At 38.3% G+C, this 22,096-nt stretch overlaps 1 protein-coding gene and 1 pseudogene across 1 annotated transcript; both read left to right on the top strand.

The window, feature by feature from the left end:
• The first annotated feature begins 4,868 nt into the window (after positions 1 to 4,868).
• LOC137294309 (FMRFamide receptor-like) lies at positions 4,869 to 5,837 on the top strand (annotated as a pseudogene).
• A 7,716-nt stretch (positions 5,838 to 13,553) lies between these two features.
• LOC137294308 (FMRFamide receptor-like) lies at positions 13,554 to 14,576 on the top strand. Its single transcript, XM_067825309.1, has one exon. It carries the CDS (start codon positions 13,554 to 13,556, stop codon positions 14,574 to 14,576), a length of 1,023 nt encoding a protein of 340 aa, XP_067681410.1.
• Positions 14,577 to 22,096: the final 7,520 nt, after the last annotated feature.

The following is a 22,096-nucleotide window of genomic DNA, read 5'->3' as shown; positions in this document are numbered from 1 at the left end:
TGAAGCTGATACCTGCACTATGTGTTCAGCTGAGATACCTGCACCATGTGTTCAACTGAGATAACTGTGCTATGTATTCAGCTGATATGACCAAACCATGTGCTCAGTTGAGACAACTGTGCTATGTGTTCAGGTAATATAACTGTATTATGTGTTCAGCTGATATAACCAAGTCATGAGTTCAACTGATACTACTGTACTATGTGGTCAAATGATATACTTGCTTCGTATGTTCATCGGATACAACTGATTCACGTAATCAGTTGATACAACGGTACTATGTACTGCCCTGATATCACTATACCATGCTTTTATTTGATATAATGGCACTATGTGCTTAGCTGCTATAACTGTAGTATCAGTTCGGCTGTTAAAACCAAACCGTGTGTTCAGCTGATATAACTGTACTATGAGTTCAGCTGATATAATTGATTCATGGTTTTACTTGGTGTAACTGTAATCTGCGTGTAGCTGATATAACTGCCGTATGTGTTCAGCTGATGTAATTGTACTATGTGTTCAGTTGATATAACTGCACTGCGTTCAGTTGATATAATTGGACTATGTGTTCAACTGATATAACCAATTCTTTGAATGTCATTTAGAAGTGAAAATACATAAGAATGAAGATTTTTATGGATATCAACTTCTTTATGTGAGAACACAACGTTTCGGAGTTAATGCTTACTCCTTCATCAGGTGATTGAGAAAGGGGATACAGAGGTGTATTTATATGTACAGGTAAAACAATAACAAAGTAACAAGTGGAATGAGTTAACGAAAGCTGGAAGCCAGTATGAACAAGCACTGATAGGAAGCCGATAGTTATGATAACAATGATGGAAGCCAGTGGTAATGCATTACAGTTGATTGGATATGTTTACATAACACAGATACGGGGTAAGGACGATGTACATGATTGGGGATAAGGATGGAAGCCAATGGTGATACATTACGCATGATAGGATGATGTACATAGCACACGATAGGGGGTGAGCATGTTTACATGAGGGTTGATGATGTACAAACACAAGTAGGTAAGGATGTACTCGGGTAGACTGGCTATACATGAATTACATAGATAGAATGTACACAGATAGATGAGATTAATTTATCAATAAGTCCCAGGCACTTGGTAGGTACACTCCTTGGTCGCGGTTGATGGCTGGTTTCTGTCTCCGGATCTCGATGGCCTCTTGCAGTTTCCTTTGGCGCCAGTTGTTGTTGTTGGTAGATAGTATCCTAGTGTCCTCCCATCGAATTGAGTGTCCACGGTCTCCCCATTCACCTCTTTCTCCTCTCATTACAGAAATCTTCATGACCTCCTTCGAGGAAGCAGCCCTCTCCACAGCTCCGTTCCAGCCCTTCTGTTGGTACCGCAAAGTCGACGACACCTTCACCACCATCGCCAATGACAACGACCCCAATGAGCTCCTCAACCACCTCAACGACCAACATCCAAGAATCAAGTTCACCATGGAGACTGAGACCAACCAACACCTGCCCTTCCTCGATGTATCCCTCCACACCACAGACGATGGACTTAGAACCTCAGTATACCGCAAACCGACGCACACCGACCAGTACATCCACTACAACTCCTGCCACCATCCTCAGATCAAGCAAGCTATCATCGCCACCCTTACCAGACGTGCCAAAGCCCTCTGCCACCCCGATGCCCTAAACAATGAACTGGACCACCTCAGAAAGACATTCACCACACTCAACGGTTACCCTCCCCAGCTCGTCACAGCCACCATCAACAAGACCCTCAAGGACCGAGAACCCCGCCCCAAACCTTCTCCATCACCCATCAGAGTAACCATACCCTACCTTGGCCCCATCAGTCATCAAATATCACGCCTCATCAAGACCAATACATTGGAGAAACGCTGAGACCAATCAACACCAGAATGAAGGAACATCAGACCTCAGTCAGCAAACTCGACCAGAAATCGGCCATCTCTGAACACATTCTCAAGAACCCTGGACACTCAATTCGATGGGAGGACACTAGGATACTATCTACCAACAACAACAACTGGCGCCAAAGGAAACTGCAAGAGGCCATCGAGATCCGGAGACAGAAACCAGCCATCAACCGCGACCAAGGAGTGTACCTACCAAGTGCCTGGGACTTATTGATAAATTAATCTCATCTATCTGTGTACATTCTATCTATGTAATTCATGTATAGCCAGTCTACCCGAGTACATCCTTACCTACTTGTGTTTGTACATCATCAACCCTCATGTAAACATGCTCACCCCCTATCGTGTGCTATGTACATCATCCTATCATGCGTAATGTATCACCATTGGCTTCCATCCTTATCCCCAATCATGTACATCGTCCTTACCCCGTATCTGTGTTATGTAAACATATCCAATCAACTGTAATGCATTACCATTGGCTTCCATCATTGTTATCATAACTATCGGCTTCCTATCAGTGCTTGTTCATACTGGCTTCCAGCTTTCGTTAACTCATTCCACTTGTTACTTTGTTATTGTTTTACCTGTACATATAAATACACCTCTGTATCCCCTTTCTCAATCACCTGATGAAGGAGTAAGCATTAACTCCGAAACGTTGTGTTCTCACATAAAGAAGTTGATATCCATAAAAATCTTCATTCTTATGATATAACCAAACCAAAGTAAAGTCCCTGTTTATTCAATAATAACATGATGTAACATATTATATAGCCATTAATCTACCTACGTATTATAGGGTATGAATTATGAAATATCCATTTATTACATCTTGTCAATGAATTTACTATAACTAGATGATATAATATACATTGCTGCTTTAAAAAGACAAATAAACAAAATTATAAGCGCACAATTGCGATTCAAAAGTGCAATATTTTGTACTTTGGCTTACTTCCCCCGAAACGAAGCCCTCGGGAGACCGAACCCAGTCATAACGGGTGGATATGCACTCAAGTGTAACGACGGCTTCCGACTGGCTGTTTCATTTGCCGATATGCTGAGGGTTCGCTGTGTGTACAGAAATATGATCTGTTTGATGGGCATTTTAGAAGTATAGCCAGTCACAAGAAAGTAAGATTCTTTACGGATAACAACTTCTTTTTGTGTACTTGATGCGTCGTTTCAGCATGGATTCATATACTGTTGTCAAACAAAATCGTATACACTAAAAGAAGTCGTTATCCATGAAGAATGTATATAGAGATGTTGGGTTTAGAAAATACATGTTCTCTGAATTTGCGCTCGATCCAATCAAAAATCATGTCAGTAGAGATGGTAAACTACTGCGTGGCTGGAATCATCTGTCATTCGTCCAAGTACAATGCAGGACTTGAAACTGACAAGAGTTTGCACCAGTTTCCGTCAGATCCAGTCATCTGAGAAAAACGGATGTAGTTTGTTTGCATCCCACATGCATAAAAACACGTCATGTGTACAAGTATCACACCTGCCTAAATACATGATGTGGCAGAGACAGGACTCGGGTGCACGAGTCATGAATCAATTTATTTTGTTTATGGCGTATAGCCTGATAGGTGTTAATTCAAATTGCATGTTGTCAGTGATTGAAGCTGTGTATTTTGTATTGTCTTTAGCAGACAGGCAGGTAGACATATAGGTGTCAATAAACCAGACATTGAGCTTTCTCTGTGACAGACTGCTTACCACAATCAACGATTTTTTTTATCTTTATGTAACGAGTAGATTATTTACTTGTTCTTGTACACAAATAAGATTAAACTACTGCTCAGTTTAGTGAATCGTTTGAACTTCGACTTCGCGGGCTTTTTCTTCATCGTTTTTTTTTTCAAATTTATAGGTTGAATTATCATTTTTGATAATTTGTTTGGGTAAGTGTTTCATGTGTATCAGTTCAGAGATGTGTACACGGACTGGGTTGGCAACTTAAATGAACACCATCCACGTAATACACGATTCGAAAATGAAATATAGAAGTCAAGATAGCAATAGATAGTAGTAAACACCGACCCCGTAATACACAAATGGAAAATGAAATATAGGAGTAGATAGTAGAAAGTAGATTATACCAGTGAATATGATGGAAGTGTGAATTCGAGAGCATGACTGTGTTGTTGGTTATGAGCAACACATGCAGTAAAACGACAATGCACGATATATAATTACAAGTTAAATGCCTAGTACTGAATTTTACGGGATTTACGGTACATGTCTGGTTATTTATAACAAATGGACAACCGAATCAACAAATATTAATGGAAGGAACAGTGATGCCGGGGCAGCTCGATGTTACTGCTTTTAACGGGAACTGGAAATGCCAAATTCAGTAAAAATGTTTCTGCATACCCTTGGTGAATACCTCTCCTACAAAGTGATGAAGCCCGTCCATCCTGAACTACAGATTTGCAACACGTGGCAGTATTGATCAATGTGAAATATCAGCATTTAGAAGCAATTATCTTCATTAATAATGCCGACTATATATTCATCCGATCCTCTCAGTGGCGACCACTCCGCTGGTGCGAACAGATGTGACTTCTTGACAAACTAGGTCCTTACAGTTGCAGACTTTGGCACAAAACGTTATGTGTATTCACAGTGCCTCGTGTCTGTGTCTGTGTCTGTGTCTGTGTCTGTGTCTGTGTCTGGGGTGAAGCTGTGCATGTGTCTGTGTATCACTGGAGTATGAACAGAATACCTGGTGCTCTGAGTTAAATGTTTAACTAGTAGTTATTTTCACCTGCAGACTTTCCACACCGTGGCGTTCTAATGTGGCATGTAATGGAATGTTTTGGTGAAAAGTGAATATTCATACAGCGCAGAGGATCTCGTTGAATCATCTGTGTATCAGTCATGGTTGACAGGCCGGATGTAGTGTCTGTCTCTTTCGTCATGAATGCTTATGACGTATTACCAAATGTCACAAAGAGTGATGTTACTGACACCCCCGGGGCAACCACAGCAAACATTACATTGACAGATATCAAGAACATCACCAACCAAGACGTAAATCTCAGACCTGAAATCATTTCGTGGGTGTCGACAGTTACAGGCACTGTTGGTGTGTTTGGGAATATTCTTGGAGCAGCTGTTCTACATCGTATGCAGAAGACAAACGGCAATATCCGGCTTCTGAAGTATCTGTCACTCGTCGATATCGTCCTGCTTATTCTTCTCTTCTTAGGAGTAATATCACTTGACCTCAACAACACAATACACGCTATTTTTCACCCCTTTGCATACCTACTGACAATGATCGTCTACGCATTTGAAATTTACCTCACAGTACTCATAGCGATCCATCGATGCATAGCGATAGCTCTACCATTCAAGTCTGAATCCCTCATGCGTGCGTCTGTCATCAACACGATACTTGGGTGCATCGCTCTGTTCAGTGTCGCATTCAATGTTCCGCTGTGGCTTGCGCTTAAGCCACGGCCGTATTGGAATAAGGAATTAAACATGCATCTGTTCTATGCAAATCGAGCTACTTCCCCTCTCGGAGAAGAAGGCTTTGCTGTGTACATTGGACCTGTGATGTTGGTGTTTCGATGTGTAATTCCTTAGATAATACTGGTAACGTGTAACATAATTCTGGTGATCTCAAGACGAAGAATGAATAGTGGAAATCCCCAGTTATCTGACAGAGGGAGAGTCCAGTTGACCATGTTGGTCCTGGCTATTACAGTCATGTCCGTGCTCACCCATGTTGTCTCTGCAGTAAGTCTGCACATCTTTGCCCTTGCTGACGTCACTGTACTTTTGATCGTTATCAACTGTTCGACCAACTTCATATTCTATTATTCATGTGGGAAGGGTTTTCGACATAATTTCAAATCATCTTTCCGACCCAAAAAATAAGGATCGGCACTCCTATTGTTGAAGCGAGTGAGTACATGTGAATGTTGTGTGGCTTCGGGTATTAAAATACTAGGAAGAAACGCAGAAACTCTCTCTCTCTCTCTCTCTCACACACACACACATACACACACACACACACACACACACACACACACACACACACATATACAGTCATGGTTTCAAATGATAGTTCCAAACAGAATCTACGTTTGCTTCTATTTGAGAACTCGTTTTATGTGAAATATGTCTATTTGTTCACATTTAGAAATAATAATTGAATGAATAATAAACAGAAGCAGGCGATAACATTTTTACGCCACAGTGGTCGAGCGAGTTAGGTGGCTGACTATTTGTGCTGGCGATTAGGTGCCTCAGTCTGAGGGTGTAGGTTCGAATCCTGGACTCAATCCAAATCTAGAATGTGTTCTTTGTTATGTAAGTGTACTCCCAAATATAGCATATGTTATACATTTCGGTAGGCAATTTACCTAAACTGTCTTTTTCTTTTATACACATCTTCTGTTATAGGGTGGTATAGGGGTGTAATAGGGGTGTTAGGGTACCTGGTTGTGGCAACACTGGGAGAAAATATGAAATCACTGAAATAGTTGTGTGACAAGTGAACTGTTCCCTACCACACGCTGTGCATCCTACCACACGCTGTGCATCCTACCACGTCGCTTTAAGGAAACAGCGATATCAAAGTTATTTTGTGGTCTCTCTGTTCAGTATTGAAGATGTACAATTGCCATGATACCAACTTGACATGTTAACAGTGTGCGACAATTCCGGTATTTGCTTGACTATGTCGACTTTTCGACTGCAAGGAACTCCCATTGTGATGCGAGAAATCTGAAAGATCTGTTTTCCCGAGTAAGCGGGCATCTGATCGTAAATTACCCGAGGAAAGTTGGCCTCTATCACAAACTGTAGTGTTGTAAAGAGAATAACAAATTGCTTGCTTTTATATTTGGTGCTATGAAATTTTCTGTCTTTAAAATGGTAGTGAAATGAAAATATATGTTTTTGAAACAATACTTTGGAACATGAACGGTAATAAATGCAAACTTGATCTCGTCACTCTATGACTGACATAATGCCGGTGTGACATAAAGCCCTACTCAGTTTTACCCAGTGCTTATATCATATAGATAATTATGTGACGTGTATATTCATGTTTCTACACCGATGCATGGTTGCCTCGCATACTATATCTGTCCATAGTTTGTGTCTACATAATGTGTTTGAAGTTTTAATTGATTCATCTTTCGATGAAAAAATATTGTCATATTAAATACCTGGTTCACCTTGGTCTGGTCTGGCCACGGACGTTAATCTAGGTCCATTCTGTTGTAAAAGCCTCGAAGCAGCACAAGTTCCTAACATTTACATACTTGTAGCAAGACTTGCACGTCAAAAAAGATCCTTTTCAGAACACACAGTCTGATGTATGGTTTACCTGTGGGCCTGCAGACTCGTGTTCTGATGTCAGCCAAATCAAGGATTACAAATGTTGGAATGCCCTGTGGCGACTCGCTCGTCTGAAATGGGCTTTTATCACTGTAATAAACCCCGTCCTTTCGTTATTGCGGCGCACTTCTCATACAGTGTTGCATGACGATTGCTTGACCGTTCCAGTATGGGTTGATCATGCTAAAGACTAATGTTGCTTGTCTCTCTTGTAAGGTGTAACATATTTATGATGGACGACGAATGAGCAGTGGATATCACCAGTCATCCAACCAGGAGTACCTAGCTGACCATTTTGTCAAGTTAATTTCAAAACATCTTTTGGGGAAATGGTCACAAACCCTCTTTTAATGGTTGCAGGATGTTGCAACCAGGAGTACCTAGCTGACCATTTTGTCAAGTTAATTTCAAAACATCTTTTGGGGAAATGGTCACAAACCCTCTTTTAATGGTTGCAGGATGTTGCAACTATACTGGACAAAATAAGATAAGGACATTGTTATTTTTATGACTGATAATTTATCTTTGTATCAATGAATAAATGCATCATTATTCAAAATTTCAAAATTCACAAATATCCCTAATTATATCTGTCCAGTAGAGAAATGCAAAACTGTGTGCATCTGTTGTGTAAACATTACAGAGCGAGATCATTCAGCCCAGGGGTGCTAGTATGTCAGTCTGCAGCGTGCCGTATCTATATCGTCCTTAGATATAGTATTTACACAACATTAAACGGCGTTGGACACCATCCTAGTTGAAAAGATATTCCTGTACATCTGCAGAGACCGGTTAGGCTCGTACGTTCTGATTATAGCAACGTTCAACAAACTAAACACCTTAAAGCAAGATCAAGTTCGAACTGAAGGTCTTTGATCATGGATGCCTATTTCATCCTCGAACAACAGTGAAGTTGCAGTAGGTTTACATGGGGTGGTTGTGCTTCCTGGTTCAAGGTTTCAAGATTTCCCGATGATGTATGTTTTCAAAATTATTTTCCGTAAACGTAAACCATCTCTAAGTAGGGTCCTTCGCCCAGTAACACGGTAATGCATCACTCATGGCTATTTTAGCCTGGAAAGTATTACCAGTGAAGTTACAATAGGCGTGTCTTTGTGTGTCAGCTTCCTTTTTATAAGTTGGAGATTTCCTTGTGATATACACTCTCAGAAATGTTATATCATTATGCAGGATTGCTCGCCCAGGAAAACGGAAATTCATCTATCAAGACAATGAACATGTACAGTATATCGGACGTATGTGACAAACTGATAGATCGTGTCACACACTTGGGGCTAACATCCTTGATACTGAATTCGCCATTAGTAACATACATCCCCATAGCTGTATCATCAGAGAAATATCATTCATTATTTTTTAAAATTACATTTTTGTGAAGTTTCTTTTTTGACTGAGTATAGAGTAATCAGCAGCAGATACTTAAGGAACGCCTTCATGTTGTTATGGATGAGCAATACAAAGAGAACGCTGGACATATAAACGACTTATCAACCTTCCAGGCGTGTAAACATGGAGATATTCCACACCCGGTGATTGTGCTGCACCAAATGTTACATCTCGTCCGCAGAGATACTTGTGTTTATTCACCCAGTTACCCTTACCATCATTCATCGTATGCTGAGTAGCCTAACCTGTTAATTCATATAATTATTCTTTTTTACTCTTATCCACATGCTTGAGATTACATTTCAAACTTAATGCCTGTTCAATTAAATTAAGGTTCGTATCTGATTATTGATAACAACAAAAACACCACCGAATCCACAAATATTTATAAGTAGAGTGAGTGAATTAAGGTTGTAAACCAGATCGGCAGTATTCCAGCCATGTCGTGTTTGAATCAAGTTTGAGCATTATATTAAGAAAAGGTAAATTATAAAAAAATGTCAACAAAGGACAGTGATATAACTAGTTTATTACAGATATGAATTTAAAGCTAGTAATTAAATCTGAACCGTTTTAACTATTTTATTGACCAGACAATATAAAAACAAGCCACACACTGTCAACAGCTGATCACCATTCTAGGGACTATGGGGACCTACAGTACAATACCTTAAAAGCACACATACCCCACAATTTAAAAAAGTGGAGAGTTTATACTTGTTTTGCATGTTTTGAGACTTACATACCCTTATAGTGGACAATAATGTTTGAGTACATTTATTCCTTTGAGCATGGATCTGAGTTACAAATTTAAGCTTCCATTTGTAAAATATTTATCTATTTACAAATAATGTATCAAAATTTATCTAGCAAAATTTTTTGAATTTTTTTCCCCTTTTGCTGGAAAAGTCAATGCAGTCTATCAGGACATGCTCCACTGTAATTCTTTCATTACAAGGCGGCAAAACGGCGGATCCTCCCCTTTCAGTTAATTAGTTTTTCTTGTACTGCCAAGACGACATCGTCGCATGATGACCTCTTCATATCTGCATTGACAACTGAAGTAGGTATAACCAATGTACGTTTCAACCTTATCCAGATCTCAAACTAACATCATGTTCTCTTGATCCAGTTCCGATGAAATTACCTCTATTGATTGATTGTCTGCTGCCCACCAATCATCACGAAGATCATTAGATTGAGTCTTGAAACTGGTATTGTGCTTGAAACATGAAAAAATGCCAATGTCAAACCCCATATCAAGATATCTACCTCGATCCTCCGACTTTGATAAACTATCGACCGGTCTCCAGCCTGCCTTTTCATTCACAACTGTTCGAAAAGGCTGCCAAAACAAGGGTACTGGACTATCTCAATGCACACCGCCACTTTAACAAGTTCAGGTACTGAATCGGTCTCGTGTTCACAACGAATTACGGATCACTTCTCGATCTGTCTTTAGCATTCGACACCATTAACCTTGACACTTTAACCACAAGCCTACTATGTGTCTGTGGTTCGCAAATGGTTTAGCTCCCAGATCATCGATCGTTTCAAATGCATTTCAATCAACGGTTCCAACCCAGACTCAAAGGGACTAAACTTTGGTGTTCACCAAGGTTCTGGACAGGGCCCCATATTGTTTATAATGTACACGAGACCAATCAGTAATTCCATCTCATCTTCAAAAGTCCCCTACCACCTCAACGCGGATGGCATCCAGTTGTCTAACATGTGTGGTGTGGATGCTACATGTCAAGAACATCAGACAAATTTGAATGTAACCGCATAACAATTGATGGATGTGATATTTACTTCTCATCCTGTCTGAAAAATCTGGGAGTTTATCTTGTCCCGTACTCTCCTCTGAACAACAACTCACAGTCAAAGTCAAGACATACTACTTCTGCATGAAAAACACCTGCAGTATCTGCAACCTTCATCTGCAGCAGCACCAATGACATCTTCCTCCCCAGGTTTGACAACTGCAATAGTCTTCAAACAGTGGTATCTTTAGAGCAGATGCATCGTCTTCAGAGGTTCGAGAATACAGCTGCCAGGATTTTAATCAGAACACCAAAGCACTGCCACATCACAACAATTCTTAACTCCCTGCACTGTCTCCAAGTTCAGAACAGAAGTTAGTTCAAAGTCTTTGCACTCATTTACCAATGTGTCAACGGAACAGCGCCAGGCAATGTTTGGGAATTGGTCAGCGAGTATCATCACAACACAACCTTGTCATTCCACGGACACACTTCAAAACCGATGTCGATCATTCTTAAACTCTGGAACGCTCTTCCAACTGAATCAAAGACTTTACCATTAGTGACCCAGTTCAAACGTCAGTTGAAGACGTTCTTATTCAATTAACACTTTGTTTTCCACCTGTGCTTCTGTGACATGTCCTTTCCACTGTCGGGCTATGAGCATGTGTTTGGAATTAAGCGCTGTAAAAGCAGCCTTATTCATTATTTTGCTGCGTGTAAGTTATTAATACTCACTTGGGTAAGAATTTGTATGTATCATATTTACTTCTTAATTGATTAAATTCTAGTTTATACTGTAATTCATTAGTTTCTGATTTTAACAAAAGTGTATAAATCTGTGTTTGGTGAATTTGTGGCGTGACCAACTGCCAAGGAGGTTAGGTAAACAAGTGGGAGAAATATTATCCAGCTCAATGCTCGTGCAAGACTGAAAACATACCCGTGTTGTAAAGGTACCCGGCGGGTACTTTTTTCAACAATGAAATACCAGGACTAACTTGTTAACTCCAGGGGTCTTTTCTCAACATTTAATAATCACCCGACTGCACGGTCATCTAACATCGGTCTCATCGTATGCACACTAGTTGGAAGAACACATTTTGATAAAACCATAAATATGTGTACACAAGCCATTCCACATGGAATTTCGCTAGACCATATCAAAAACACAAATTCGAATGTATAGTTACATTATTTTGTCAGGAATATACATAAATACGAAAAAAAAACCAAATCAACGGTGTTTTAATTAGCTACGTATGTATACAGCGTAGAAACAGTGGTTCATTATTCAACGAAGGTATCTTTTCAGTATGTGATCCAGGTTGTTTTTCAGTAGCAGTCGGATGATTACGTATTCATTGATTGAGTTATAATGAAGTTTTGATCAACATAGGTGAAGGAGGGTAGTTTGATCCCCTCCCAACTTTGAACTGGAAAGAACTTTTAAAAAAACGAGTGCCTTCTGGCATTTGGTTTTGTCTCATTTACGCATATCGTCCCTTTTGGGGGACGGTTACATCAAAAGATATTTCTCTCCTGTTGTTGAAGATAGAAACCTGTAATATAGACGTGAATGAAGCTGAGAAAATTATTTAGTGGTTGAACCAATCACACTATTTGTAGAACTTAAGTTCTTTGAGCGTGGCCCCTGCCAATAGGGCGAAGTGTGACGTATGATAATTTTTTTTATTGGTCCCCATTCCACTAGGCTTAGGTGGTGGGACATCAACTTTTAAATCTTCAAACTGACTCTTTTTATTTATAAGCTTTCATGGAATACAACCAAACTATGTGTATTGAAAACACAACTGAAGGTACCGTTCAACACTACTTCATTGTACTTTGGGAGTTGAAATTAAGGCTTTTCATTTCCTCAAGCTTCTGATTTTTCTGAAATTACGTTTAGCTTTACCTCTGGTTAGACGCCATTCAGATTATGTTGGATGTCTTCTTTCTTTTATTAGTCTGCTTGCAATCGCCATCGAACCATGCCTTACGAATGTGTTGACTAGCAGAGAACTTCGGAAAGGTTTCGGTAGCTATAGCATGTAGTTGATCTGAAAACAACTGAATGAGATCAGCGATATTCCGGGGCTTTTCATAGTTTTATTTCTCAGTACACCATGATGTGAATCGAGACCAGTTAACCTTTAAGAATTCACTTTGATGAGGGCAGAAAGTCACATGGGTTATCGACTATTACAAATGTTAGGAAGTGGTCACTTCCACATAATCCATCATGATTAGATTGATCACGAGAATTCATGCGGTTTATATAAGCTACCATTGTTAAAAATGCATAGACTATTGTCAGAAATGAAGTCCTAAAATATTTTACCTTTGACATTTATACAAGTATTTCCCCATACATGATTGTGTCTATTCAGTTTCCCCATGGGTATGCAGGGTTGAAGCAGTAATATAGAGATTGAAATTTATAAACCGAACAGTTGGCGCCAAGGCAGGAGAACGTTAATACCTTTAACGGGCATTGGAAATGCCAGACTAAGAATTACAAAGTGAATGCGCCAACAAAAATTTGCTGGGACCCATCCACCGTGCACGACGGATCGTCAGCATCTAGCAGTATTGATCAGTGTGAAATATCATCATTTGAAAACAATTAATTATCTTCATGAATGATGCTGGCTACATGTTTCAACCCATCCTTTCAGTGCTCCTTTCTCTGCGGGCCGCATATATGTGTGTTCTAGACAAACTATGTCCTTTGAGTTGTATTCCTCGACACTAAAGGTTATGTGCATTCACAGAGCTAAAGCAAAACAACGTGTCGTTGTTGTCTGTGTCTGGGGTTAAAGCTGGGCACTGAGTTAAATGTTTAACCAGTGGTTATATTGACCTGCAGAATGAGTGTAAACTTTGACACACAATGACTCTGCCGACTTTCCATATGTGGCGTTTTAATTTGACATGTAATCGGATGTTTGGTCGTTGCGAGGACGAGGACCTGAAACAGAGAATATTCTTACAGTGAAGAGGCCCATGTTAAATCATCTGTGTATCAGTCGTGGTTGACTGACCGGATGAAGTGAAGGTCTTTGTCGTCATGAATGTTTATGACGCATTACCAAATGTCACAAAGAGTGATGATACTGACACCCCTGGGACAACCACAGCAAACATTACATTGACAGAAATCAGGATCATAACCAACCGTGATGTAAATCTAAGTCAGCAAATCGGACCTGAAATTATCGCATGGGTGTCAACAGTTATAGCCACTTGTGGTTTGTTTGGGAATATTCTTGGAGCAGCTGTTCTACATCGTATGCAGAAGACAAACGGCAATATCCGGCTTCTGAAGTATCTGTCACTCGTCGATATCGCCCTGCTTATTCTTTTTGTCTTGGGAGCAACATTAGAGTACGTGAACACGTATTCTGCAATCACAATATACTTCATATTTCACCCCTTTGCATACCTCCTGGGAATGACCGTCTACACATTTGAAATTTACCTCACAGTACTCATAGCGATCCAACGATGCATAGCGATAGCTCTACCATTCAAGTCTGAATCCCTCATGCGTGCGTCTGTCATCAACACGATACTTGGGTGTATCGCTCTGTTCAGTGTCGCATTCAGTGTTCCTCTGTGGCTTGCGCTTAGGCCACGGCCGTATTGGAAAAAGGAATTAAACATGCATCTGTTCTATGCCAATCCAGCGACTTCCCCTCTCGGAGAAGAAGGTTTTACTGTGTACATTGGACCTGTGATGTTGGTGTTTCGATGTCTAATTCCTCTGATAATTCTGGTAACGTGTAACATAATCCTGGTGATCTCAAGACGAAGAATGAATAGTGGAAATCCCCAGTTATCTGACAGAGGGAGTGTCCAGTTGACCATATTGACCCTGGCCATTACAAGCAAGTCTGTGCTCACCCATGTTGTCTCTGCACTACACCGGCTATCAATTGCTATGGACTTCAATCTACCAAATGGTCACGTTATCCAAATGATCGTACTACTTTTGGTTGTTATCGATTTTTCAACCAATTTCATATTCTATTACGCATTTGGCAACTCTTTTTTAAAGCATTTAAAATCATGCTTCAGATCAAATGACTAACCATAGAATTGATATAATGAATGTATGAATGATCGCTATTTCCCCTCCTGTTATGGGGAGTACACAAATGTGAATATTATGATGGTAATCATACTATTTCTGCATAAGATTACAAAATTCGTAAGTTAAAAAATGTAAACGATTAGGGATCATGAGATATCTCTCAGGTTTTTCCCATTAGGACTTTTATAGCTTATGGTGGTGCAGAAATCATTATTTTAATTATCGTGTAATTAGTTTTGCATCTGTGCGAATATTACTGGCAACATCGTTTTCACGTAATTTGGTGTTTTGAAATCTGTTTTGGTAAGAGGTCTGTCAAAAGATCGTAGCATGTTGAATTTACATTATAACATATTGCCATTCGTAACATATCATAAACTAGCCCATCACATTATGCTATTGGTTCAGAAGACAGTTGTACTTTGTAAGAGTCAATGTCAACAACGTCACCTGTCAGGACGATCTTGTTTACCTTTTCAAGGGCGTTGAATTGGACGTAACCCCTCGTTCTAAGCGTCGTGTTAAGAAAATTAACATGGACTTATCTTATCCTGTCCTTCGCCAAACTCATCATTAGCCCCCTGACACTTGTTAATTAGTCCTTCCTCGGGAAATTTGTGATCTGTGCCGAGATATGTGTTTCAGTGTCCCCACCCTAGTGTTCCCCCAAGGCACATTTGTGCGTTTTGTGGCAATGGGGTTACCGCTACTTTGGACTCAGATTAGTGTTTTGCATTATGAAGTTCATGTAATCTTGTGAAATACGAACAAAAAGACCGCAGATTTGTATTTGATGATATGTCAGGTCATGTTGCAAAGCCGATGTTAATTCTTACAATGGTAACTATGTGATTCCCACTGTTGTATTCATACACGATGTTCAGAATCATAACGAATGAACACGTTTTCTATAAATATGACTTCCAGTGCCACTGCTAAATTGTATTATCGGCTGAGTTATGTTGTTAAACATCTTTTTATCACTTTATTTGTTTTTCATCTCGGTACAGCGTCAGCATATTTTTGTTTAGAGCATAGAGCAAGTCAAATTACGAAGCTATTATCTGTTTAAGTAGATTATGATGAGACGACGAGAATGTCACAAAAAATGTGATATTTGCAGTGGGAGTATGCATTAAATTTATGGAGTGGGCAATTGTAATTCAATATTGGTTTCAGACCAGCGAGAGCAGGTACAATGTTTTCTTCTTCTCTACAATATTTGTATTCTTTAGTTAATATGCAAATGAAATTTAGTACATCATTTCTTCTCTCTTTGAGTCCGAGAATAATGCTTTCGGCTTTTAATTTCAAACGGGTGTCTGTTTCATTCTCGATCCATTCTAGTAGATCTTGCCACAACATTTTGACATGTTTACATTCATGTAATAAAGGTACAAAGTGGTGATTCTATTAGTTTGTATTTATATAAATTTTTATTTGTTGTAAGAAACCTATGCAGAATACGGTATTGAAGCTATCCGTGTCTAGAACAATAAGATGCTAGAAATGGTCGAAAACTATATGTTTTCTATAGACCAGGTGTTCAGCTATGTTTAGCTCTTTTTTCGTTTATAGTATGTTTGTGAAGACGCCTCTATGTTACATTCTTTCTTAGCTTTGAGTAGTATTTCCAAAATAGGAGGAATAGAAGGTAAGTCTTTTTGAATATTAATTTGTAACGAACTCTGTTTGGAATATGATTTCAATGAAGATAATAACCCTGTATATTCAAGGTAATTTGTTTTAACCCCATACACGTTCTACTAATTCTTTATAAGAAAGAAATGTATTGTCATTATTTAAGAAATCGTTTATAAATTTTACAGTTGATTGTAGGTCATGTACTACTGGTTTTCTCCCTATTGTTATCTTGTCATTTACATATGTGCATTGTCTGCTGAGTTCATTTTCCTAATTACTTTGTTCGTGTAGTCCAGGCTTCGAATACATCATTCCAGAATGCACTAATGCACTTTGAAATATAATGTGTCTTCAGATACAAGTGTCCCATTTCTATGGGGTTTAGTTTACTCACTGTTTGTGATGTATATAAAAGTTTCTATAATTTTGTGACATTTACGAATAATCTTCGGATCGATGATGTTTTGTGGGACTTAATTGTTTCAAGCGTTGCTGGTACTTTTAGAACACCTTATTGGTACGTTTTTGTTATCAGACATCGTTTTAGTCTATCAGAGTTACCTTTAGTCTATCAGAGTTACCTTTAGTCTATCAGGTTTACCAGGTTTACCTGTAGTCTATCAGGTTTACCTTTCCAAATAAAGGAGAAACATTTCTTTTGAAGGTTCACTATAGTTTCTAATTTAGGGTTTGCTGGCGAGGTGAAAAGATGATAAGGTGTTGGTAAAATCAAGCTCTTTAGAATAGTTATTTTCGTTACTTTGTCATTTTTAAAAAAAAACATTTACCCTTATATTCCTTTCCCACCATTCTGCTTTATTATGCTGAATAGTATGCCTGCGAACACACAGGGCTTTTGTGTCCAGACATGGTTGTATTCTCTGCAGTATTGCATACTTCAAACTTGGATGAACCCATCCAAACAACTTTAATATTGTCAATATTTATTTTAATTCCAGAGAAGGAGGCGTATATTTCAAGTACTTGCAATGTTCACCTAAACGAGCGCTCTGACCAAGAACTCCAGACAGGTTTTCAAGCGATTGGGTATTTAGTTCCATGTCTGTTTATTTATGAGTAATTGCACTTTTTGAAGAGTAACTAGCATTTTGTATATTCCTACTACTTTAAAGAACTGAGTACTTTTACTCAGAATTTCTTATCCTTATTGGTTAATTAGCACGTATATGATTATAAATGCTTCTCTATTCTTACATTGCCAAATAGTTGGCAGTCATTTTCAAATACTCAACAGTGAAGCCACCTGACTACTGAAGTAAACTCAGACAGTGGGCTACGGTTATAACAGCATATGTATGTATAGGCATCGCTTACCATTTGCTAATGCTGTTGTAGAGTTCAGGCATCTGGACGAATTAGCATAAACAAGCCAATTTAGTTAACTGAGTAAAGTACGCAAGGTATTATAGATTTATTATAGGTTTTAAGTGATTCTTGTGCTTTTTTTGTACTCCCAAATCTGAATTCAATTGAGTTAATGTGATTTTTATTGATTAAACTACGCCAATACTCGTCTTACCTGAAGCCCTGTGACCCGTCTAAAATTATAGTTGTATCATCGGCGAACTGAGTCAGTAGGTAATCTAAATCAGTCATAGTTATTCCTTTTATCTTTTTGTTCTGTCGTAACATATGGGCCAGAATTTCTGCTACTATGAGGAATATATACGCGAGAGGGGGTCGCCTTGTCTGCAACCCTGCGTAATTTGAAAGAATTCTGAAGGAAACCCGTTTACAAGAACCCTAGAATTTATGTTATCGTAGAATGTTTTTGCCAAGTTTTGATAGAGATTCGAAAGTTAAAAAAGTCAAGACATTTCTCTATAAACGGCCATTCCACGGAGTCGAATACTTTTTAAAAGTGTATAAATATGAAAAGTCCAGGTTTCTTCATATATTCTGTGTAGTCCGTAATGCCGTTAACCAGTCTTGTACATTCTCCAATGTATATATCTACTTCATAAAACCCTATTGATCGTTACGTGTATTAGGAAGCATGTTTAATTCATGCTGATATCACGGCTGAGGTTACTTTATATATGTTTCATAGTTAAATGGGTGTAAAGTTTTTCAGATTGACCTTAAATTTATCTTTTTGGGAATACATGCTATGAGACCTGTTTTTTTACTTTGCTTTATGCTTCATTTAATGAGTGTGTGAGTTTAGTTTTACGCCGCACTCAGCAATATTGCAACTATATGGCGGCGGTTTGTAAATAATCGAGTCTGGACCAGACAATCCAGTGATTAACAACATGAGCATCTATCTGCGCAAATGGGAACCGATGATACGTGTCAATCAAGTCAGCGAGTGTGACCACCCGATCCCATCAGTCGCCTCTTACGACTAGCATAGTCGCCTTTTATGGCAAGCATGGGTTGCTGAAGGTCTATTCTACCCCGGGGCCTTCACGGGCCCTTCATTTAATGAATTGATTAAGCGTTTATTAATGTCTTTGCAAAATAGTTGATAAAATTCAACTGTAAAGCCAGATTTTAAAGCTGAAAGAACGTCGTAGTATTTACGACTAGCATAGTCGCCTTTTATGGCAAGCATGGGTTGCTGAAGGTCTATTCTACCCCGGGGCCTTCACGGGCCCTTCATTTAATGAATTGATTAAGCGTTTATTAATGTCTTTGCAAAATAGTTGATAAAATTCAACTGTAAAGCCAGATTTTAAAGCTGAAAGAACGTCGTAGTATTTTATTTCGCCTTCGTGAAAATGGGCGTCGTTTCATACAATCTAGGTATTGTACTATCTTTGAATAAAACATCTAGATCGACATCTTTTGCATGTTTACTAGAACATGTATATAAAGTTTGAAAGTAGTTCCTTGTATGATTGATGATATCCGTATTTTCCATCATCAGTTTCCAGCTTAGTTATTGCTTTGTTTACGAAATTTTGTTTTTCCAGAGATAAGAAGAATTTCGATGGATTTTCTCCTTTTTCATCCCATTTCGCTTTTGATCTTCATATAATGCTTTCTGTTTTGTATGTATTTAATTCAAGTTGTTGATATTTTATTGTATGAATGTCTTCTATCAATTTTTGACTTAATCTGTTTCCTGTCAGTACTGTCTAGTTTTACTTCGAGGCTTTTTAAGTCTATCTTTCTTTTTATGAGATGAATATTTATCTGTGTGGCCTCGAATATTACACATAAGTAACTTGAAAAAAATTGTTCACTTATCTTTAGTACTTTATCTCCATCTTCGTCTCCAGTGTGATATTTATCTACAGTTTCATTATCAATACTTTCGATTTCTCGCACATATTTGAGATCATGTAACAAACTATTGTTAAATTTTCCAAAAACACTTCCTTTCTCGAGAGATGTAAATTCAGTATGTAACGCTATTACTGAGTGATCTCATCTGTAACTAATGATAGAGTGTTCCATATTTCTACTAGAGAACGACATCTAAACGCACTTGTTTCTGGAGTTCTGGAGTACATTCATTCACGCCAGGGATCACAGAGTTACGTACATCCATCATATCAAGTACCGCTTCTTATGCATTGGGGTTATTATATGTAAATAATTGAATGTGTCTTTTGGTTGATCTTGGGCTAGATGAAAACGTCGCATATTACATTAATTTCAGTTTCTACACTTCGTATTTTGTTTTTAAATTTATGATAAAAATCCGGATCATCTACATATGGACCATAGTCATTTGTAATGCTTTGTATCTCTTTTTCTGTTTATATTCTAAGGACCAAGAAGTTGCCACTATCACTGTTTTTTATTTCTTTAATAATTCCAAATTCAACGTTATCTTTATAGCTAATCCTCTTGACTGACTGGTGTAGGACCTAAATCGGACTTCTGAAGAGCCCCATTCTAATATGACTTTTTGTTCAGTATTTTCATTAAAATGTGTATCCTGGATACAATAAAAGTTACCTTTTCGTGTTTTTTTTTCACATATTCGAACACATCAATCCTCAGTGTTTCACTATTCAAGCCTTGGCACTTTGCAGATAAGACGTCAAGTTTATGTGCTATATCGAGTCATAAAAATAGAGTGGCAAATAGCATAACATTGATCGAAGTAAGTTGGCAAGTCCCTAACTGACCCAGTTTTGGTGTGTAATAGAAACATCTTTTGAGAAATAAATGTGATCATATATGGTTTAACAACATACATATAAAGAAATGAAAAAAGGACACACTGTTGTTAAACATCTTATGTGTCAGATAAACTCAACTGTCTTCTGACATCTGTAATCTTCCTCTTTGAATTATCCATCGTAATTCTCAGTCGATGTTACTTGTTGTTACGAATAGTATACTTAATAACTAAATCTAACAAAAATGGACCACGATTTCAGGATCGTGGCAGCGCCTGTTGCACTTCAGCTTGGCTTTGAAGCATTTGACACTTTCTGTATCCAGTGCATCCACACCTCACAAACATCTGTTCATAGATGAAATGGAATTTCCCGAAATGACCGAAGTATATTGATTGTTGTTACACAAAATGACGCGAAATGGATGACTCATTCATTTCCCGAAATGACCGATTTCACAAGTTGACCATAACATATTCATCTTGGAGACATGCCATTTAGCAGCTGTTCTTGAATTATAAAATAGATGGTGTTGATTCAATTTATTTAGTTAAAGTCGGGCCATAGTATTTGTATGTTCCCTTGGCTCTGTTGGTACAAACGTGTTTAGTTTGTTTGTGGATCCACACTATGCATGTCAACTTAGACCATTCCATTCATTATTATTTAGATATTTTATTTGCACTATTATTGGCTTTGCGTGATTAGTTATGTCGTGGCACCAGACCATATTACAAATAAAACATTTTTAACGTGGGCGCTCTTAAACTGTAAACAATGTAAGTTCAATGTAAATATCTCGAAAACTAACTTTATAAAGTTGCAATATTTGGAGCGAGCCCAGCACGTAGCTCCAAATTTTCTTTTACCTTTGAGCACCAAATAATTGAAATGTGTGATAGGTGCACTTAGTTTGGAATCCATTGTCATAGAAATAGACGGATAATGACTGCTATTAAAGAACTCGCTAATAGTGCAACCAGAGCCATGTTCTTACTCTTGAAAATACTCCAAAATTTAAATTTGCCGATAGGTATATTTTTTTGAAAGTTTTTCGCATATTGATCTTACCTATTATCACCTAAGAATGTGAAGTTTGGCGTTACGAAAATCTACAAATTGTAGACAATATACGCCTAAAATTTCCGAAATGTACTAAAGGACTCTGTTCGTCTATACTAGCTTCATAGCGTATGGAGAATTAGGCAGATTAGCCACTGAAATATAAGTATCTTTGTAAGAAGGATTAGACGCTGGCATCAGTTTGAAACTGTTAGCACCCACCTAAAATGAAATTATTGTTCGCATTCAACAAGCTGTCTATTCTTAAGAATCTATCAAAGTTTATATCTACCCGCATCTGCTAATCACGTGTATAAAATCTTCCGTTGTGTAAACAATATACCCATTGTCCGTACATCTCGCCCTCCATCACATGCTTCTCATTCATTGATTTTATATACACGCAACACTGGCATCATGTTCATATTAGTTATATACACAATAAACAAATAATATATACAATAATCAAGAAGTTGTCGTCCATATTGTCTTCTACTTCAGTACCAACTTCTAAATGCCTCTCAAGAATTGCTATGTAGTCATAAACTAGCGAAGAAGATTATTACAATGTTTACTCCCGATATGGATTATGCTTCCCGGTATTGCATCTTTAGCAGTGGCGGTACTCCCCTAACCTCCCGGAAAAAAACAAAAATACATTTTAGCCTTCGCGGTACGACAACATTTCAGGTCAGCATGTCAGTGTATGAG

Source organism: Haliotis asinina, chromosome 8 (genome assembly GCF_037392515.1).
Source record: "Haliotis asinina isolate JCU_RB_2024 chromosome 8, JCU_Hal_asi_v2, whole genome shotgun sequence".
Taxonomy (NCBI): domain Eukaryota; kingdom Metazoa; phylum Mollusca; class Gastropoda; order Lepetellida; family Haliotidae; genus Haliotis; species Haliotis asinina.
Note: the sequence above shows the minus strand (reverse complement) of the source record. Positions and strands in the feature narration are given on the sequence as shown.